Here is a 22602-nt window from a genome sequence, read left to right as displayed (position 1 = left end):
CCCCCCTGCAGCTCGGCTACGTCACCACGCTCTGCGTAATGTGACCCATGTCTGCTGACTCAATGACGTGCAAAGCCTCTGACGTCCTTCTTTTTCCCCCCTCAGACGGCTCTGATTTAGGACTTCCCTCCTTGATTCCACTCGATCCTGCCCACAGTCCCCCTCGTACTGTGTCCCATCTTCTGCCGGCTGCAACCACGAGTCAGTGAGTCCACAAATGAAAAAAATGGCTTCCCTCTACCTCTACCCCGGTGCCTCAAAAGAGCAGCTCATAAGGGAGACAGAGAGGAGGGAGGGCTTAGCATTCGTGCAGTCCCCTGTGAGGCAGAATATCTTGCCTGGTGTCATGGCTGCTTCAGGGTGACCTTCTCTAGTGACCTTCACATGAGTAGTTTATTCAGTGTCCCTACACACAACCCCAATAAAGTCTCTTCATTGCATTATTGTTATATAACCAATTAATTGATGCTTAGTCAAATAAAAGTGCCCATTTGAGGATGATTCAATGTCAGGGTATATCCTGTAAAATGTGACTGACTGTACATTTAGTTTCAGATTCATTCATTCATTCATCTTAGTATATTAACTGGTTGCAGCTTCTCAAATTTGAGGATTTGCTGCTTTTTTCTGTTTTATAACATTATATTTAAGCATCATCTACTGTGTCTTTGGAGCACGGTATTTGATCACTTCACCTTGGACTGTCTTTATTTCTCTATGTCTTCTCTATTTTCTGACATAAACAATTAACCAGTTAATTGAAAAAATAATTGACGCCTTAAACGATAATGAAAAGAAGTGTTAGTTGCAGCCCTAGCTCTGCGGATCCATGGAAGTGTGTCAGCATTGTATTTTTTCAGTTTAAGACTCACACACACACACACACAAATGAAAACAGGAATATTAGCTGAATTAGCTTTATAGCAATACTACGTATTCTCTTTGCTGACATTTCAAATATGATACCTGTATAGAAAATGAATATGTGTAAAAAGCAATAAATCTGCACCTTAAATGAAGTCATAGACGTAAACACCTATAAATCATGAAACCTTAGAGTAAAAATGGCGTCCTTGCTACACTGTAATTTTGTTTTCATTTTTTAACCAGTTACCAAATGTTGACTTAAACATTATATAGAGCAGCTCCATCAGTTATGATGTCCTCAAAAATTCAGAAATTCTTTCTCATTCATTTAACCAATTACCTCATGCCAAGGAAAAGTTATATTTTTGGTAACATACATTTGTTTGTTATTTAGTTAGTATGATATCTTAAAATAGATTTCAGTGAAATTTTGTGGAACGTTACCTCAGTGGTGGTGACAGAGGAAAGTCAGTGGGGTCATAAAAATTATAAGGGTTAATCTCCTTCAAAACATTAATTTGTTATTGTGAAATATATACAAGTTGGCATTTTGTCCTTAGGGTGCCGCTTCAGGAAAGCTCATGTCTCCAAATTGCTTTCCCGTCCTCTGGGGAGCCTGAATGTGCTCAGTAAATTTAATTTCATAGCAATCCACTCAATAGACTTTGTTATTTTTGTGTACAAATGGAAACATTGATCTGATGGTGGCGCTAGAGAGACAGGTCAGGGGGTCACCAAAATCATCAGGAGTCTTTTGTGGAAATGAGGTCAGTTGTTTTCGGGATATTTTGTCCTAGCTAAAGTGTTAGTGTTAGAGGGCAGTTTTGGCATGAGGTCACCCCCCATTTCTAATCATCCTTTTGGGTGGGTATGGATATCCGGACCAAATACCATGAACATCAGGCCTGGAGATGTTAAGATGTTAAGATATCTTATTATTTATGATCGAAGTGTTGGATTGATGAATGGACCAAATGGCCGACCACGAACAACGAACATCCACATCCTAACGTCCGACTGCAACTGGGATAAAGAAAAATCTAATGACCTATTCATTATCAGATAACAATATATTGGAATTTCTCCTCATTACTTGAGTCACAAACAAAATAGAAAAACAAAAGTTATAATGCATGTTAAAATGGATGCAGCTGTTTGCTCTCAAACAGTCTAAAAGTTCATAGTCAGACAAGAATGTTGCTTTGCAGCAATGAGGCCCCTAAAACTTCCTGCTCATCATATTATCATGCTCCAATAATCTCTTTTATTCCCACTACACACATGCTGTGTACTGGGGCCAGAGAGAGGAAGGAGACTGGAATCCAGCAGGAGATCTACAGTCACACACACACACACACACACTCATATGCTTGTCAACTGGCATAAATAGGGGGTGGATAAAGTAAAGAGAACTATCTAACAATACAGCAGCACTGCAATAAAATATCAATTAGTAGAAGCTTATAATGTTTGGTTTATAGAGGAGAGTATATCAGTGTATTTCAGTCTGTGTTGGTGAATGTCTGCTTGTTCCTCTTTACTAATTTATTTTTCCTGTGTTTCACATTGTATGCCATGATGACGTGTGAGCATTTTCTGTGAGCATGGTCTCCAGTAAAACTACAAGCCTGAAAGTGTTTCTATCCTAGAAATCCCTGCGTAGTTCAAAGGGTAAAGCAACACTAACTGGACCACACTGCTTCCTTTCTGCTTTGAAAAATTACTTTTGAAAATGTCAAAAACAGACATTACTATCATTACACATGCATAAAACTTTAGTAAATCAGAATGTAAATTGAATTTCAGATTAAATATCTGGCTATTTGAAAACTTGGAAATGTTTATTCTCATTAAAACATTAGGGAAAGCTAAAGTTCCTGAATTGTTCGTATTTTAACTGAATTTTACTTTCCGCTCCTTGTGTCTGCCTGTTCCATTTATAACATTTGTATTTTTATTTCTTGTCTTAGACTTGAGTAAGAGAGAGGAACCAAAATGTGTTTTTCCAGATCAGCTGATCATCCGCTGCAACTTCCAATAAATAGACACCAGGTGGCAGCATTTAACAGGGAATAACAACAAGCTGACTGTGGCTTTAAAGGGGCACTCAGCCTATGAAAACAGTTGTATAAAATCTTCTGTGGCTCTGAAGGAAGCTTAGTCAAGTCTGAGAAAATGACTTAAGTGACGTCACTTGAAATATTGCAGCTGGTTCTTGGAGACTACAAATTTATAATGGAAACTCTGTATTGTAAACTAGGGACATCAAGTTTGAAAGACGTGGGCATATACCAGTCAGGGAAGGTCTAATGAAACATGCTATTGAGTTGCATTATGGGACCTTTAGGATCCAGTGTTTTTGGAACTTGACCCATACAAGTAAGGACTAAAAGTCAGCAAATCTCGGCCTCTGCTGCATCAATTTTGTCCATTCCCTCAAGTCCGTCTCTTGCAAGTCCCCCAGCTCCATTTAAAAGGTTGATTGAGAGAGGTAGCAATGCTCTCTTAAAAGTGAAGTTGAAGTGATCTTAGATTTGTTTTTTTACATTAAGCAACTATAAATCAATTTACCACTTGAATACACACAGTGAATGCTGGATGTATATCCAGTCCAGCAGTAACAGACCTAGCTTGGGTCTCTCTTCCTTATGTTTGCATCATTTTGTGTTACCTAATCGATTTCTTTTATTTTTTTCAACTTTTTTCTTTATTCTGTCCCATAACTCCAACTTCACCTTCCCAAACTCCTCATTCAGCCACATGTGGTGTGAGAAGTTAAGGGTGTTGGTGTGCACTGATGTCTGCCACGGCGTCTTTCTTGATACTACCACTGGGAGTCGCCAAAAAGTGACATTTTTAAATCCCACACTTTGGGGCTGTAAGGAGGACATGTAATACACGCTTTGAGGGTTTAATGAGTTTATGTGTTTTATTAAACAATATACTGTACATGTGAGTAAAGTTGCAGGCCAGTGTCCTCTAAACAGAGAAGGGGAGGTGACCTTTCCAGTGAAGCTAAATGGCAACAACTGCAGGTCATCTGGCCAATAAACTCAAGGCCTGCTACCTTTGAGTTCACTGTGAAGTTTTCTATCTCATCTAAGTTTCTCCAACTCAGCTTCATAAGAAGTTTTTTTCCCTGTATCTTCAGTCATTTTATATTTTTAAATAGACTTGTGAATGAAAATAGCTGCATGGGCTCTTGTAAGAATTGGGGGTATCACTGTAACTGGCTGTTAAAAATAGCCTGACTGCTGCCCACAAGTGTTGAGCCAAGGAGGACAGGCTGTCTCGAGAAACCTAAAAAGGTCTCCAAGGCTTTCAGTGTTGGGATTTGCCAGCAAATTATCTCAAAACGTCTTTTTGGCGCTTGGCTGAATGAGTATTTGTGAAATCTAAAGGTGAGGTGCCTCTTATTAATCTTGTTAGAAAAGGAAATCCTGCCAATAATGGGAAGACTGGCAATATGCCATTTTAACATTGATTTAAGGACTTACAAAATTAGTTATTGTTCTATTGAAACAGTATTTCATATCCAAAATCCAGCCTTCATAAGCGTTTTACAGACATTTATAATGTCCTTTTAACCATTCACTAAAAGTTTTTAAAAAACCCTTTAAATTTAATAAATGCAGTGGATGAAACATACCTCTAAGTAATTCAATAAAATTGCAGGTGTGGATGCACACTCTTCATGTCCAAACTGCAGAATGAGAACAAAATTTGGGGGTAATTGCTATATATAGTCTTAAGTGCATCCATACATGGGGTGGAAGGGGAACAGCATTCCTCCAGTGAGAGGGTAATATTTTTGTTACCATCAGCAAGTGCTTCCCAAGCGGCATCAGGCTGGTCTGCCACCGCTTTGCGCTGTTTTAATCTCTTGGGGTAAGTCACTTCTCTTAATATTTGCTCACTAGTAGGCTAATTTCATTGGAAAAAATATTTTTCCAAAATGAAGTTCAGAGTAGGAGGAGAAGGTATCTGCTGGCAAGTGTGGGATAAGTGAAATGTGTTGCTATAATGAATGGCTGTAGATAATCTGTCTCCTGTGTGGGAAACAGCAGCGGTCTGCTGTAATCTCCCTAAGCAGTACTTCCTTACATGCCAGGGCATTAAGGGGTTGCTGACCCTCTTTACCCAATTTGTATCAGCCAAAAAGGCTCAGGTAAAAAATGTTCTTGTGTTGAAATAATTGATTATACAGAATGGAAGCAGAATTAGCCTGATGCAGAGTGTGGCTTTGACAGCAGGTTTAGAAGTTAGTCTTGTTCAATTTAAAAGAGCCAATACAGTCTGATCAGTCTCATTTCCTGCACAATGGATTTAATTAAATAGAGTGAGGACTGTGCACTGCTGATAATGACTCTATTTCCTTCATTTTCCAATCATGGAATAGGCAGTCTGCTGCAAGCTATTCATAGCTGAGCTATGTGAGGTTGTAAGGTGAAACATATGAAGTGCTAAGCTTTGATGTACTGTATGTTTGCGCTGTCCTGATGAGTCCTAAATGTTGGACTCTGAGATAAATATGTTCATATGATATTGTTGTATTCTTTAAGTATCAGTGTTTTAGCGGTGGTAATTTATTTATTTATGTATAATATTAATATAACCACAGAAATTATTATTGAGAAGAGCAACTCTAGAAATTGTACTGAGTTATGATTGCAATGAAGAAAAACTGTTGATGCTTTCAGTAACCCTGCATACCGTACATTTAAAAGATGACAGCACATGTACTAGGAAAAATGTGTATCACAGAGACTTCATAATGGCTGCCATAACAATAACGATAAAGGACAGACTTGTATTGACATTGTTATCATGGTTAACACATGTTTGGTCTCCCCCTCCCCCTGGTGCTGTCGGCCAGGTCTCCTTGAAGTGTTCCAGTCATGGCTTCCAAAGTCATACCTTGGTATAAGAAGAAGCATGTGAGCCAAATCAAAACTGATTATGCTTGTCATCACACTACATGTGTTATCAAGCAGCAACAGCAGCAGCAGCAAAGGTAGGAAGGTGGAATTCACCTGCTACTTTGAAAAGCACAGCTCTTGCTGCTTTGCCGGGTAGATCAACAGCCATGCATAGAGCCGCTGCTGAGGGGCAGATCATCCCGTTCCCGCTGCATATCCGTCTGCTTTCTAGCTGGCTGTCCATTTGTCTTGTGACGTAAGATTTAAGGCTGTGCAGGACCAGGTTTTAATAAGCAAATCAGCCCATTACAAAGAGATGAAGGCTAATAATGACTGCAACAGTGCAATCTGCAGTTATTGAGACCGTGTAAATTCACATTCAGATTGATTCTAATGTGAATTTTGGATGACTCAAACTGTCCCCCAAACAGCAGCCAGCAAGCTCTCCATCCACAAAACAGTCGGACTCATCAATGTTAGACCTTTTTGCCTTTATCCCTTTATTTTTGTTGGGTTCACATCATCACAGACTAGATCATTTGTTAAATGTGTGCGCATTCACTATTATTTTAAGAAGCACTAAAACACTATGACAAGCCATCCATAACTTTTCTGTCAAATTAATATTTAACTACACCAGATATTGGTTATATTTCATACACAAAGCATATGTAGTTATAACGGTTAAATATATGTCTTGATAAAAATATATATTTTGTTGCATAACTTGTACAGCCAACATTGGTGGTTTTGCATGCCATGTTCACTACCTCTGGAGCACATTAGAGCCATATTTGTAAACATAGCAGATGTGTGTTTTTCCTCCGTGGCAGCTTTAATTGATAATTGACTGTAAATCGCAAATATTGTAAAAGCAAATTAGTGGTTTTACATATTTGTATTTTTGGATGCAAACATAGGTCTAGAAAATTGCGTTACCGTTACCTCTCACTGCCAGCTGGAGTCATCAGTGTGTTAAGTTGCCTAAGGCCATGATCACAAACCACATATTATTTTATGACTCAAACTCAAGGAACGAATGTTTCTAAAAGAGTGAGAATGCGTAGTGTCTTAGTTAACAAACTCATTGTTGACAATAGAAAGTTCAAGAGAGCTCAGTTCCTGCTTGTTGAATACGATGAGAGGCTGATCCGGTTTTGAGCCCCTTCTCCCTGTGGGGTCCAGAAGCTCTGGAGCTACAGCCCCAGACAGAGATACAGATAATGCTAGCGCTAATGATGCTCTACAGCATCTGCCAACAGTTTTTGGCTGATTTTCTTACTTCGTTCATGAGAGACATGTATGTGTTTCACTAGATTGCTGTAGCACGCTTTTAAAAAGCATTGCACCCTACCTGGCTCTTAGTCCAGCTCTGCTATGCAGCATAGTTATGCTGAACTTGAGGCAGAAGTTGTCGCTAGCTATGTCGTCGCTAGTGATCAGGGCAGAACATAAAACTGCCTCAAGTCCCAGATCTGAGCCACTACAAGCCAAGTTCTGATCACCGGGTCATCCTGTAGAAAGCTGCCATGTTGTCGTGCAGCCCCTGCCTTATTTCAGAGTCTGCATGCCACTCCCCTGAACCTGACCTACATCTGAGGCCAGTGGTTAGCGCTGTAGATACTGATATCAGTACTGACCACGTTTCTCATGAAGTTTTCCATTACAGTGATTGCTGGTTTTTATACAGAACATGTCAGTTTCCTGTCAATTTGATCAACCATGTAAATATATCCTTTAAAAAGAGTTTGGGGATGAAATCTTAGTCCATGTCCCTGATTCTCATTGGTCAAATTCTCTTCATGTGTATCAGAAACTAACCTTTTCACAAAAGATTTGGCTGCAGTCCAATGAAAGTGCACAGTGAATGAGGAGGTGGCAGCAAGTCTGTATATCAGCTGTCTTAAAGGGGAATAATAAGATATTATTAAGATATAATAAGATTTTTTAGGAAACTTTATAGGTGGTATAGGATTGCATTATATTGGCAATGCAAAGGAGAGATGGGTCTCCAACAACAAGTACATAAAAGGAACCACAAATATAGTCTAGAAGTTTAATTTGGATTGGCACCATATTCTGTCCATCCATATTAAACTAAAGCAAATTAAAACATGAAATTACAGACAAGGAGGCCTTCATTTGCAAGACTTTGGCACCATTTTGTACTTCTGTATAGTTACTTCAAACTCAAAAAACCCTCTGGTGGATCATGGGAGATTTTAGTACAGCGACTGCTTCTGCAAAACTAAAACCGCGAAAGTCCATTATGGTGGAATTTTCTTTTAATGCCTGTTTCATAATGATGGACCTCCTCCCGACAGGAAGTCAAGCTCTAAATCGGTAAGCCAGGTGCAGGCCCAGGCCACAGAGGCTATGGCGGAACCAACGTATACCATACCGGTGTTCCGGCAGAGGTGAGTTCCCATTGGCTGCTGTCATACTGTATGCTATTTTAGGTGTAAGGTAATACTGAACTACAGTCTCTACTAGCTGACCCCAGTCAAGACAGCACGTTTCTTCAGTGTTTCTTAGTTGTTAATTTTTCAGTGATGATTATTTTAAATTGTCAAGTGTTGATTTAGGAGTTGTAGAGCTCATAGTAGTGAGGCGGCTGTCTATGAGACATTTTAAATGAACTCTGTCGGGCTGATGGAAACACTTTAGCAGTGATAAATGAACGTTCACTGTTGCTGTACCAGTAGGTACCACTGATGAAATACGCAAAAGGGATTCTGGCAAATATTGCGGCTCGATATAGAGAATGTCAGCTGTTGTTTGATGATATTTCTGAGAGTTAATTGGAAATAATTAGAAATCCCCATAGCTTGAATCTAATCTGCAGATATACTGTATTCTTCCAATTCTGCCTCCAAGTTTAATTACTGCTTTACTTTTAATTGTGATGGAAACTGCCATGTAGATTATGTCAAGGGGCTTGAAATGAATTATTTTAGTGCTCATAAAAGGCAAAAAATACTTTTTATTTAAGAAAGGTTCCAAGTTTAAAGTTTAAAGCCACAAAGGTGTTTTAATGTTTCACTTGAAGTCTGTGTACGATAAACTAAAAGTCTAACTCGTGGTTGACGCCCAGTGACACTTAAATTATTAATCATATATGTATATTTGTAGTTGGTTCCTAGATTAGTAGTCGATCAATTTAAGTTATATATTGGTAGGACTGATGAGGGGACTGAAGAGTACCAGCGAGTCACCACGAATGTTGGGAAAGGACTGACTGTTATTCAGGAGGAGCTCCACAGGATGAGGATGGCCACCAAGGCCCAAGTGGATAGTCTTGCTATCCAGAGAGAGGTAAGGAGCCAATCACACAACATTTTACCAGGAACGCTGTTATGTGGTTCTGTATTTAATTATGTTATAACAGTGCTTTGTTGATTTGTTTTGTAATTATTTATTCACTGTATGTGCAACCAAATGATAAAGTTTGGTATCATTACCTGCAAAACTGGCTGATTGATCTGATAAGCTTAGTTATCATGGCCAATGTTTAACAACGATTTTGATTCACCACCCTGAGAACAGTGACACAGATCAAATGGTTTCATAATTATTTCATTTGCATATATGCACATGACACTCAACTGTACATTTATCTTCTACAGACCACCTGGTCTTGTTGATACACTGCATCACTGCACCTATCACATTAATGATTGGGTATGTCAAAATGTTCTCCAGTTCAACAGACACAAAGCTGAGATAACTGTATTGGCTGCTAATGCATACCAAAATAAGTGATTGTTTGTTCTCCCCAATAAAATTCTTAAAAAATTGCGGCTCCTTCAAACTGTTGCTCCTAGAATTGGAAAAAAAAAGTCTAAGAAAGTAGAAGTCATTACTCATTGCACCGCCTCTCAATGTGTCATAGAATACAGCACTATCATAGATCACTGGATGCTGCAGCTTTACAGCAGGATACAGTAGATCTTTCACATGCTTGTGCTATAGGTTATGGATCTCAGCTTGAACTGGTTGCTTGGTGAGAATTAAGACTGATATTTAGTCATTTCCTGTGTCTGTAGGACAAACTACCAGTGGATCTGAGGTGCACCCAAACTTTGACCACCTTCAAAAGCATGCCTATAACGTTTTTGTTTCCACTTGCCTTTTAATGTTGTCATTATTATTATCATTATTATTATTTATTTGTTTTTAGGGTTGATGTATTTTTTGTGTTTCCAAAATTCTGTTAAAAGCTGAAATCCATATTTTTCTGCATATTCAATATATAGCTATGATGATCAAGAATCTAGTGTCCCGTTTATAAAGTTTATTAGCCTCATTGTTGGTCTGTATTGAAAATGTATTTAACTGACCAGTTAATATGAATGCTAATATATTATTAAAGGAAGTGTTTTTGATCAACATTTCCCAGTAGTAAAGCATGGAATGTGTCCATTATTATCACAAATATATATATACAGTAATAACAAAATATTAATTTAAAACATTATGGAATACTGTGAAATTCCCACTGAGTATGAATGGTGCTACATAAATGTGTCGTCGTGCTGTAAGAGGACAGACGGATGATGCTGAAGTTAAAAGTTGTGCTCTGTTGTTGACTGCGGGGCTGACTGCTGCCTGCCGACCACCTCTTTAATCCTTCTGGTCTGGGCAGATTTCAGACAGAGTTGTTGATAGTGAAGTAAGCTGGGAAATGTTGATGATGACAACATGTTGGCATAGACGGGTTTGTAATGATGTCTTCTTTTCATAGAAACAATTGGTCTGCGTATTTACCATGCATGGTAAACACCCTTTAACGATGAAAAAAACAGCACTTCAGCCCAGTTTCATTTCAAACACAGTACATCGTGATGGAGTACAGAGCCAGTGTAGACATGTGCACTGTGCTGTATACATTCACTTAATGCACTTTACTCTCTCCAGGTTAAGGACATGATGACCAAGAGGGTGGATTTGTTGGATGACATCCCCAAGATGCCGGACTTCCTGGTTGCCCTGCGGCCCCACACCGTGTGGGAGAAGACTCCTGTCAAACTGTTCTGCACTGTGCAGGGAAACCCACGGCCCGTTGTCAAATGGTCAGAATATTCACATCTGTGTGGAGTGGGTTTTAGATTTGACCTCAGCTTTCTTTTTATGTCGGAATAAACAAAACCACATTTAAAATATGTGCTATTTAAGCTTACAGCATCCAAGTCTAATCATCAAGTGGTGACACTCAGTTTATGAGAGTATAATATTTAAACAACAAAACAACTTACATATTTGTACACATATGTTTTCCTCATAATTAAGTGTACGCTTCATTTTGGTAGGAATTTAAATCTTGATATTTTAAGGTCTAGTTTAATTGTTTTACAACATGCTGCTGCAAGAAATGCAGCACTGATCCTTTGATCTCCCCCAGAAAGGTTTGTTAGCATTGTTATCATTCCTTTAATCCCTTTAATACCGATCTACATTGTTCAGTATACCCTCCCAGTAGCCACCACCCTGTAAATATATGCTGCTATTTAAGTACACAACACATGTCACTTTATTGTTGGATGGACCATCAGAGTCGTGTATCCCCATACACACATACTGATTTTACCAGATTGAAGTGAGAGCATGTAGGTGTGAAAAACACTCACTGACGGCTGACTGTTTGCAGGTATAAAGGAGGAGTGCCAGTTGACCCGCTTAGCTCCCCAGGAAAGTACAAGATTGAAAACAAGTATGGAGTCCACGGTTTGATCATTAGCAGGTACGGCACAAACACAACTCTGCATTTTCTTAAAAACATCACACATAGCAGGAGTTGAAGGGTTTCCAAGGATATAACAGTATTGAGGACAATGTTAACTTTCTCCAAATTAGAGGGTCCAGTTTGTAAAAGTGTTACTTTTTTGACAACCTTAAGCCCGAGTTATTAACTACTATTTCAAACAAATACCATCACTGGTTGCAATTTTGTTGTATTAATAACTTATTAAGATTTGGTTTAGTTTCAAATTAGAGAATCCTGATATCACAAGTCGGAAGAATACATAAAAGTACAAAAAAGAAACACGTCGCACTCAAATAATATTGTAAGAATTATTTTGAAAAAGTTAAAGCTACACTTTCCCAAATTTAACTGTAAAAATTCATCTTATCATCTTACCACACACTGCAGCAAATAAGATGGTGTCACACACTTGCAAGAAATCATATCAACACAAAGGAAGTGACAATTTGAAACTCAAACACGCTGTCTGTACCTCTTGATGCTATTTGGAGAGACAAGCAACACACAACCTTGTCTTGCACGAAAGCAAAAGAGCAGAATGAGCTAAATAATCTCCCCTGACTCTTTACCTGTAATGTTTAATATTTTAGCGCTCTACCTTCACTTTTGGGGTCAAAAATTAAAAGACAGGTGGCTACAGAGGGAGAGGGAAGACTGCTAGAATGAGGGCTAGGACCTGGCCGGCTGGCCTGTTCGTCATCTTCAAGACTCCTCAGCTGTTGGTGTTGAAGTGCTGACCTTTGCGTCATTCGAGCCATGAATTCCTCTCTCTCTCTCTCTCTCTCTCTCTCTCTCTCTCTCTCTCTCTCTCTCTCTCTCTTTCTTTCTCTCTGAGGCATTGAATATCTCTGGCCCTCCGTCATTGTATTACAGGGTCATTTATGTCGTTTAGGAATTTTCTCACTCAGAGTCCAAGTGAAAAGCTCTATTAGAAGAAGAACACAGACTCAGTTTATGTCCCCCACAGCTGAGAAAATGGATCGGCTTTTAAAATAGTTCCGTCCAGGGTGAAGGTCACATTTCTTCCTTCTGTTCTCACCCTCAGACTCCTCTTCAATCGCGCCACTGCCTTGGTACAACTTCTTTTCAATGCCCTCCCAACATGTGAGATCATTTTTCAAAAGAGGCAGAACATGATGTCTTGTGCCGTAATCAAACATTGACTTAAGGAGTTTAGAGCTGACCTTGAAGAGCCACTGGGTGTTGTTGAGGAAAGACAGAGCTTAACTGCTTGTTTGACTGTATTACGGTGCCAAGACTTTAAGATGGGCTCAGTTTTCAGCTGGTTGTTCCCTCTCTTGCTCAAATCCTTTTTGTCTGTCAAGTTAAATGTGGACATTTTTGGACGCATTTTTATGGCAAAATGTCCATTGGGGATGGGGGGACATGTTCTCACTCTACTTTCACCCAAGTGAAAAAATCAATAGATTGAAAAAATCATCACATCATCACATATATTGTGTATTGGCTTGATCCAACTCTTCATTGTAACTATTTATATATTATATGATGTTTACACCGACTGAAATATTCAAACCCAAGACTGCATGTTTTTAGGCTTCTTACAGATTTTTCCATTAACCTTGATGACTGCACGATTTTTAGACCCATACAGCTAAGAATCTGGGAATAGTATTCCTAACACCAACTGCCTTCTTCCACCTTCGTAAAATATCCCAAATACGCCCCATTTTATCAAAATCAGATGCTGAAATCCTCATACATGCCTTCATAACATCTAGAATAGACTAGTGTAATGCACTTTTCTCTGGCCTACCTAAGACAGCAACAAAAGGTCTCCAGCTGGTTCAAGATCCTCCTTCTTACCTATAAGGCTTTAAATGGAACGGCTCCTTCGTATATCTCCAGCCTTATTTCTCCATATACTCCATCACGTCCCTTACGTTCCCTTGATGCCGGTTACCTAACTATTCCTCAATTTATTAAGAACTCTTTTGGTGGTCGAGCCTTTGCCCACCGAGCTCCGCCTCTCTGGAATAATCTAGCACTGCACATTCAGGAGGCTAGCTCTGTTGAAACTTTCAAATCCAGGCGGAAAACACATCTTTTTTCTGTTCATTATGATCTCTCCTAATTTCACTGGCTGGAACCCAAATCACTGACTGTTTTTCCTCCTTGACAAAGTAGCACCCCAACCCTGTTACAGTTATATGATCTCTGTTTTTAAAATTACTCATGCAACCTTGTTGTCATATTAATATTATTAACCTGTGTATGTGTGTGTATTTGTTGCTGTACTGACTTGTAAAGTGTACAGAGACTCTCTGGGTGATGTGCACTTTAAATAAACTGAAGGTGAAGTTGAAGGATGCATCGTTCCATCAAATGGAAATATTCTAGGTGTCAGTTTTGGAAAATCAGCCTTTGCAGAACTGTAGTTTCTATTAACATCTGACATATTCATTTGTATTGAAAAAATGTATTTGAGAAATATCTAAAGTAAGAAAAAGCTCATTTAAATTTAAAAACTATAATATAAACCACAGCAGTCAGTTTAATTAATGCACATAAATATTCAGGATTCAAATTCAGAACATGTTATTGAAATACTGAACATATAATGTTTTATATTTATGGAATATTGAAAGCTTTGGATATATTCATATATTTAATGAAATTACATTATGACATGTTTCCGTGCTGTATGGTCTCGTAGGTGTGTTGTGAGTGATACTGCTGAGTACAGTGCTGTGGCCACCAACCCGCATGGCACGGCCACCAGCAAGGCTACAGTTACTGTGAAGAGTAAGTCATTCTCTTATTCTGGCTCTGAACAATAAGGCATTATTCACCTGCCATGTTTCTCTCTGTAATCACGATTTTCTTTTCTTCACAGGAGCAGCAGGAGCCGGGGAGTCCTGCCATCTTGGTCTAGGTGAGGGGAAAGAGGGGGCAGTAGCCGAGGATCTAGCTGGAGGGGGGTTCTTTTCAATTTTTGGCTGGAATCAGGCCCAGACAAAACCAGTTCTCCCACATGGGATCAGTTGGCTACAAATAGCAGTGCATGTGAGAAGCCTGATAAGCAGTGGAAACTATTGTAAGCTTTTTCCTCGTCAAGTAAAAACAAGAGGAACTTCTGCTCACAGTAAATAGTTCAGCCCTTGATGATCTAATTAAACATTCATATACATTTGATTAGGCCTGAACAGGGTGATCAGACACATTATTGCCTCCATTTTCCTTGAACATTAAGTTTTTGCACACCATGAGGTTTTAAGTGACGGGTGAGTAGGATGAAGAAATCAAACACACTGTTGATCACTTTATTTAAAACACTCCTGTCTTTACTCCTCACACCTTCACTAGGTAAAATAAAAATGCTATTTATTAAATATATTAAAATGTATTTTCCTGATGAAGTTCTGAGGGCGACATGTTAATGATTCTTTGATTTCCTCATTTTCGTCCACTGTCGAAAATGTTGCACTGACAGTTAACTAATGTTGTAGCGGCCCATCAGACCAATCAGTATAATTCTGTAAATCACAGAATCCAACACTTATCAATAATCAGTTATCAAAGTTTCATCAAAAGCTGTGGCATGCGAGACAGACAGATGAACTGAGGGGCAACTTTTCTACATTTTCCTGGGGACCCAATGGGGCCCTCTCAATGATCTCTTGTGGTCCCTGGACCGTACTATGAGAACCACTTGTGTAAGACAGCAGTTCCTAAACAGAGATCTGACAATTCCCAGGGGTCCTTGAAGGGGCCCCTAAATGTACGTTTTTGACACCTTTTTATGCAATATTAAATCTGATTTAGATTTTTTTTCTATTGTGAAATAATTAAAAACATAACTCCACTGATTATGGAATCCCTGGTGTTCATGGCTGGTTTTAAAAGGAAAAAAATACCTTAAGATTGGAATATGGAAAATGCAGAAAACAATCAAGTTTACATCCACATTTGACATAACTATCATTTTGAATACATCCTCATTCAGGTCTTACATAATGTCCACCTTTAAAATACGCAACCCATGTAGTCATGAAATGTTAATGATTATTAACAGTGATGTTTCACCTCCTGCCCAGTGCCCCATCTGACTGAGATCCATGCCAGTAAGCTGGAGGTCACCCTGCTTGATCGGTTCTCAGTGACCTTTGGTGTGGAGGGCGGCTCCATCAGTCTGGTGTGTAGCATGGTGGTCGTCCCCGACCTCCCCAACCTACCACCCTTCGCCCAGTGGTACAGGGACGGTAAGGGACTGTTCATTTATTTTGATTTAATTCAATTCATTTTAATTCAACTCAGTTTTGCTCTATTCTAGCCTATTCTTTTATTATTCATATTTTATTTGCATTTCGTTATTATTTTATAAATCTATTTATTTATTCATTCTTGTCGGTAGCTTCCTCAGAGTCAAACAGCTGGTTGTGTGTTATCTGTGTATTTTTTAGCCCTCACTGTGTCTTCCATCTTGTCTGCTAACAGATAAACTGCTGAAACCAAGTAAGCTGGTGGAGTTGGCGGTGGGTGGAGGAGCGGCCCGCCTGACGCTGCCTCACCTGGCCAAGGACGATGAGGGTCTCTACACCCTCCGCATCTTTACAAAGGACGGCACCGCCGAGCATAGCGCCTACCTGTTCGTTTCAGGTAGGATACATCTCTCTGCATCGTGAAGCATTTTAACATCAATAAATCATCACATTGATTTTATAGGTTAGCAAACTGGATCACTGGGTCACATGTTATTGGAAATCTGCTGGATTGCTTTCTTGCAAAACGGGTACCACAATTTGTTTAGAATAAATACAAGAACTGTAAAATGAATAGTGATAGTCACCATGTCTGAGAAAATAGTGAAAACAACTAAAGAAATTCGAACCTCATCTCATGAAAATCTAATACAAATTCATTGATTTATGAAAAAACACTGAAACACCAAACTTAGAACCAAATATGGATAAAAGAAGGATGAAAATGAGCTTTTAGTGATATCCATTGCAATAAATGTATTGGGAATTGTCCCTTTTGTTAAATAAACAACATAAAATAAATATCAGGAAACTGATTCCACCTTTAAAATTGCTGTTCATTTGAGAAACGCAAATTAATAAATAATTTGCCCACTCTTCAGTTCAAGGAACACACCAAAGAGTGTGACAAACTATCAGCATGCCTGATCCCTCCTTTATTTTAAAGAACCACAAGCAGAAAATTATGCTGACAAACAGCTGGATGGTGAAATGGATGGATGGATGGATAAACTTGTTGATCTAAATATGTAGCTTTTCTTCAACATATACAAGGTTTTAGGATTCAAGTCAAATCTCAACCCATTACAAATGTCACATCAGTATTACACAGCATGTAACAGGCTCATAAATTCAGTTGAAGTTTACTCAGTTCCCACCAAACCTGATCTCAGGATGTGCCTCAACATGACAAAATGAGGGATTATTTTCTTTATACCTGGTCTGCTACCCATTAATTAGTGAGGGCTCCAGTCAGGATATCTGCGGTTCCCACGATAATCAGCATAAGATATTTGGTTTGAGTTTTGTTGTGTAGTTTGATTCAAATTAAAGTACGAGTTTTTAATCATTATTATAATCTACAATCACGCACGCAGATACATACATCAAACAGGCGTGTAGAAATAGAAGCAAAAAGATTTTAAAAAGATTCACATCTATTGCTCTTATTGCCGGGAAAGAAAACAAGATTAATTTCCTCTTCATTTTTTGCTTCCTTTTTCCTTCACCTCTTTAAAGCTGTGTTTCCTTCTACTGAAAGCTGCAACAAGTTTTTTATATTTCCAAGTTGAGTTTTGGCTTCATCTGTCTGTCAATCCATCTTTCTATCTCTATCCCACGTTCTGTTTCCTATCATCTCTCCGTCCTCTTCCCTTTCTACCTGATGTCCTTATTTCCTTGCTCCCTAGATGCCGCCCCCTCTGCGGCCGGGGCCCCTGGTGCACCAATGAGCGTAAAGGCATATGACATCAACTCGGACTACGTCCTGGTCGCCTGGAAACCCCCCAACACCGTCAATGAGGCGGCAATCACCGGATACTTTGTGGATCGGTCAGTCTGCACCCTGAAAACTCTTCAGGCTTTCCTTTTATAGCACAGAGTTGGCACACTAACATAATTACAGTCAAATTACAAGGAAATTATTAAAAGTGTGATATGATGTCATAGTACTTATTTAAAGCTGCACTCATCAATAGTATTCGTATTAACTATAGATGAAATGACTCAGTGTAATGTGAAAGGGGTTCCTTATAGTGACAGACCAACAGAGAATTATCACCCCTAGTCGAAATGATTTGTTGATTAATCGATGAATCGGTTAATTAAGCAACATTTTTTAATATTCTCTGGTTGCAGCTTCTCCAATAAGACAATTTGCTGCTTTGCTCTGTTTTGTATCATTGTAAACTGATATCTTTGAGTTCTGCACTGTTGGTTGGACAAAACATTCTGTGACATTTCATAGACTAAACGATTAATTGAATGACAGATTAATCAGTAATGAAAATAGTCGTCAGTTGCACAGTTTTAGTTTTCGGCTTGTTGTGAAGTTTGTTTCACAACAAGTGGCCAAAAAGCAAACAATGAATGCAGCTTTAACTAAAAAACATTAAAGTTTAATGTCTTGTCTATTGTTGTTTTTTAATGTGTTGCCTTGCGTGAAGCACTTTGTAACACGTTTTTTGTAAAGTGTTCTGCAAATTAAGAATATTATTATTGTATATATAGAATTGGAATCATGCAGTAGATTATAAATTAATCTTGGTGATGATGAAAAGTGAATTACCCTAAACGTACACTATAGGCTTCAAGAAAAATTGTGAATCCTGGTCACGTTGGATTTTTCCTTTACACGGTTGGAAAACAAGCTTTCAGTATATTTAGTAAATGTTAGGACATGAAAATGAGATTTTCTTGCTGATGATGTCATTAAACTGATGGTGTCATCTCCGGGTCCGGTGTGCAGGTGTGAAGCTGGCAGCGACACCTGGGTCCAGTGCAACAATGCCCCAGTGAAGGTTTGTAAATACCCGGTGCACGGCCTGAGCGTGGGCCACTCCTACCACTTCCGGGTCAGAGCTGTGAACAGCGCCGGCATCAGCAGGCCGTCCCGCAAGTCGGACAAGGTGACCGCCCTCGACCCCGCCGAGAGCGAGAGGCTGCAAGGTACCGAGGAAGGTAAATACAAAATACAAACCGGCGGGATACGACTGTTTCCTAACAGGTCTGTTGTTGTCGTTTCCTGCACCAGTGATTAAAATCGAAGGAAAATACGACATAGTGATCAAGGATGATGAACTGGAAGGTACAGTAGTAAACAAAGACTGATCTGGGTTCAGTGATTTTCTTTTAATACTTTAAACCACTTCATCGTAATCTCACACAAACTAAATACTAACACCTGTCCCTCTTTCCGGACCTCATCAGCACCATCATGATAACATTACATTCAACATTTTAAAAGGGGAGTTGTACTATAAATAAAAATGTAGTTTAGTTAGATAAAATGTAAATGTTATCCTCATTCTGATCCACCTTAACATCCCATCAACATCCTCATAGCTGATCACTGAGGCTTGTTCCATTACATTACATAAACGTCCATGTTTCATACCTTGTTATGGACAAATGAGCTTTTACTGGTGAACGGAGATTATCGCCTACATTCTGCAATAGACAAAAACGGCCAAATGAATAAAAATGTATTTAATCTCCCAATTCCGAAGAAGCATCACAATCTCGAGAGTTAAGTCAAAATTTTGAGAAAAGGTCAGGATTATTTTCTCAGAATATTTTCCTCTCATGTCAGAATTATGAGATGACATTGTGCTTATTTTGTCTCAGGGTGTACTATAAACATGAAGAAACATGGCACCTTCAAAACATTTTCAGCCATTTTAAGCAAACTACCCAAGTCAGAATTCTGAGATCAGAAACATCAACATATTTAAATTAAAATATCACAGATTTTTTTGGCATATATATATATATATATATATATATATATATATATATATATATTTGTGTGTGTGTGTAGAATCCTTATTACCTCTTTATTGTGTATTATGTCAGTAAGAAATGTGCTGCTTTAGATTCCAGACTTTTATACACACTGACACCAGACAAGCTTCTCTCAAATGTTCAAATCAAAACAGGAAACTTTTACAAAACAAAATGACCAATGAACACATCACGCTGGTCTAAATTTTAAGAATTAGAAATAGCCCTAACATCTGCACTGTCATATGAAAACTAATCTGTCATCTGCTCTAACTTGATGATTTTAATGCTACACAAAACAAACCATTTTCTCATCTCCTCCCGTCCTAACTGTTGTGGTGCCATCTTTCTCTAACTCCAACTCTTCTATTCATGCTTTAATCGACTGAAATGGTTTTTAAATCTTTTCAATTAAACCTCTTAAAGAGTTTTCTTCCTACTCTGAAGTGTGCCAAGTATCTCCTTCCCTACTTTAAAGCAAACCTTTAACACAAAAACTAATTTAGAAACTAAAAAATAATGTCAACCCGTCGGTATCTTTTTACACATGAGGCTATTGTAGAAGTCCCACATTTTACTGCAGTGTACTCAACTTTTGCCAAATTTTAAGTCCTTAGAGTTGAGGACTATTCTACCGGCTGCAAATATTCAAACACCACGTCATTTTTACGAAGATAAAAGATGATTTGTTTTGGCAACTACCAAACCTCCCATGAGGCTTTGGCAGCTCTTCTATGGCAATGGATATGTTCTTTTTGTTGAATGTTAACAAAATAATAAATTTATCTTTGTTAAAATGCAGAGGACACACTTTTCTAGCCAGTACAGTAGTAGATTAGAATAATGACCAAAATATTCACTGTTCGGCTTTTTAGAAAGGCCAGAGAAAGAAACCCAGTATAAGAAAATGCATTGTCTGGCTAAGACTAGTAGAGCATATGTCATCTTAAAAGGGGACAGGACTTCAGCTCTTTATTTGAATTAGGAAAAGATGCTGCTGTCAACCAATCAGGGATGTAGTCTAACAAAACTCCATTTATTAATATAATATTCTGAAATACATTATTTAAAACACTTCACAACATTCAGTTAAAGAAATACATAAAGTGGGACTTCTGCAACAGATGCTGCTGTATGTACTAGGCCTCAACACCGTTCACTCCCAATCTAGGCTATGTAACTATCCCGGGGGAGCCCACCGATGTGCACGCATCCGAGATTTTCAAATCGTATGTCGTGCTGAGCTGGAAGACTCCCAGCCCTCGTGGACGAGCTCCGCTGTGGTACGTCATCGAGAAGGTGTGTGTCGCTTCACCTTTGGCCATCCATTTCCATCAATGTAGCCAACTGTTAAGCTCTGTACTGTAGTGAAAAGATTAAGAAGACATTAACCTCTTAAACACAGGATTTTCCCTTTCAGTGTCCCCTTAAGTTTATTTAGATTCAAATTTATTTCAATGTATCTTTTTCCCAAACTTTAGTGAAGCTATATGATCATTTTGAGTGAAACTTTCAAACCCAAAATAGCATATTTTTGCTGCAACATTCTATCAAATGGAAATGTTACAGATGTCTTATGCATCATTTTACACACACATTTCCCCAGAATTCATCCTGATACTTTGAACTTTTTAAGATCTCCATTAGAAAAGGTTCTGTGGGGTCGAACAGTGCTTTGCTACACAACATTGAGTATGTAAAGATTGATTTACTGCTGAGTCCATCACAGTTTAAGAGGTTACATGTGTTTTTTATTCTTGTGTAATATTCTGAGCACATGAACATGAAAGCACTAAAATCTCACCATGTATCACTTGCATTGTTGGGGCTCCACTTGTTTGCAGTCAATGCAAAATCCAATATACAATATCCAAAATACAATTTCACATAAATAACTGACAATCCATATTCTAGATATGTAGATAATAAGATACAAGATACATAAGTGCTGACTTTCATGTAGTGTACAGTTTAACCCTTATTTTTTCAGTTCACATTTCATGTATTTTTGTTTTATTTGTATTGATAATTTGATATTTAAGTGAAATGTACTGTTTAAAATGTACCCTTGTCTTCAACATTTTTGTTCACTAGTTCATCTTGCCTCCTTATATATCCCAGTCCAGTTTTAGGAATTCTTGCCAAAAATGTTTATTATTGTTATGTGTTTATGTAAAAAAAAACAAATATTGTTGCAGATGTATCCATCAGATTTGTATAACTCTTAAATAACAATATCTGTATTGACCCCAAAAATAGCAGATTCCCATTAACATAATGGGATCACACCTTTTACCATTCTGACACACACACACACGATATTTCAGATTTGTATATAATGATTTACGTTAGTCTGGGTATAGCCAAACTACATTGTGCCCCAACTATGCAAAAACACATGATCTTTACCCTGAAAGCTCCTCTTTGTGTTTGTGCTACATTGATGAGCCTGTCCCCCCTCCCCGACTCTCCCACAGTGCTTAGCAGGCACTGGAGCATGGCAGCGGATCAACACCGCAGTCAAACTGCACTCCCCTCGTTACCCGGTTTTTGATTTGCAAGACGGGCAAAAGTACCAGTTCAGAGTGTATTCGGTCAACATGTACGGTTCCAGCGAGGCCTCCGTGCCCTCTGAGCCCATCCAAAAGGTCGATGAGGATGGTAAGGGCTGGGATCAGTGCACAGACTTTCAGACACACTGTCACATATACAGTACAATACACACAAACATTATTTTGTCTTTTATTATTATCTATTCTATTATTATTTATTTATTTATTGTAAGATTGCCAATAAGTCACATTTTGTACAAATATTCAATACCTTTAATGGTACACTCCCTGATTGTTTCATAAGGCCCGATGGTGCCCCCAAATCCCCAATTTTTCTTCCATCGATAAAAGTCTTAAAGGGGCTTGAGTGAAGGCATCTAGTTCTCCCTCTTGTGTCAGTACTTTAATATACATGAAGAGGAAAAAATGGGCTGAAATGAAATTTTAGACAAAAAGGACTTGTGATTTTAAAAAGAGAGTCCGTCTGTTGAATAAAC

The 22602-nt window shown here is 38.5% G+C and overlaps 1 protein-coding gene across 1 annotated transcript in view; it reads left to right on the top strand.

Moving 5' to 3' along the window:
- The first annotated feature begins 4638 nt into the window (after positions 1-4638).
- Positions 4639-22602, top strand: part of myom2a (myomesin 2a) — a 33674-nt gene continuing 15710 nt past the window's right edge. Inside the window, 15 exon segments of the mRNA XM_044189558.1 lie at positions 4639-4755; positions 5744-5881; positions 8111-8203; positions 8966-9101; positions 10704-10858; positions 11434-11526; positions 14228-14316; positions 14408-14446; positions 15609-15773; positions 16009-16170; positions 17462-17603; positions 18520-18719; positions 18805-18858; positions 20725-20852; positions 22031-22214. Coding sequence (XP_044045493.1) covers positions 5766-5881; positions 8111-8203; positions 8966-9101; positions 10704-10858; positions 11434-11526; positions 14228-14316; positions 14408-14446; positions 15609-15773; positions 16009-16170; positions 17462-17603; positions 18520-18719; positions 18805-18858; positions 20725-20852; positions 22031-22214 — 1756 coding nt within the window. The 5' untranslated portion in view covers positions 4639-4755; positions 5744-5765.

This window comes from Siniperca chuatsi, linkage group LG3 (genome assembly GCF_020085105.1).
Source record: "Siniperca chuatsi isolate FFG_IHB_CAS linkage group LG3, ASM2008510v1, whole genome shotgun sequence".
Classification (NCBI taxonomy): Eukaryota; Metazoa; Chordata; class Actinopteri; order Centrarchiformes; family Sinipercidae; genus Siniperca; species Siniperca chuatsi.
The sequence above is the reverse complement of the archived record's forward strand: the minus strand, read 5'-3'. Positions and strand labels throughout refer to the sequence as shown.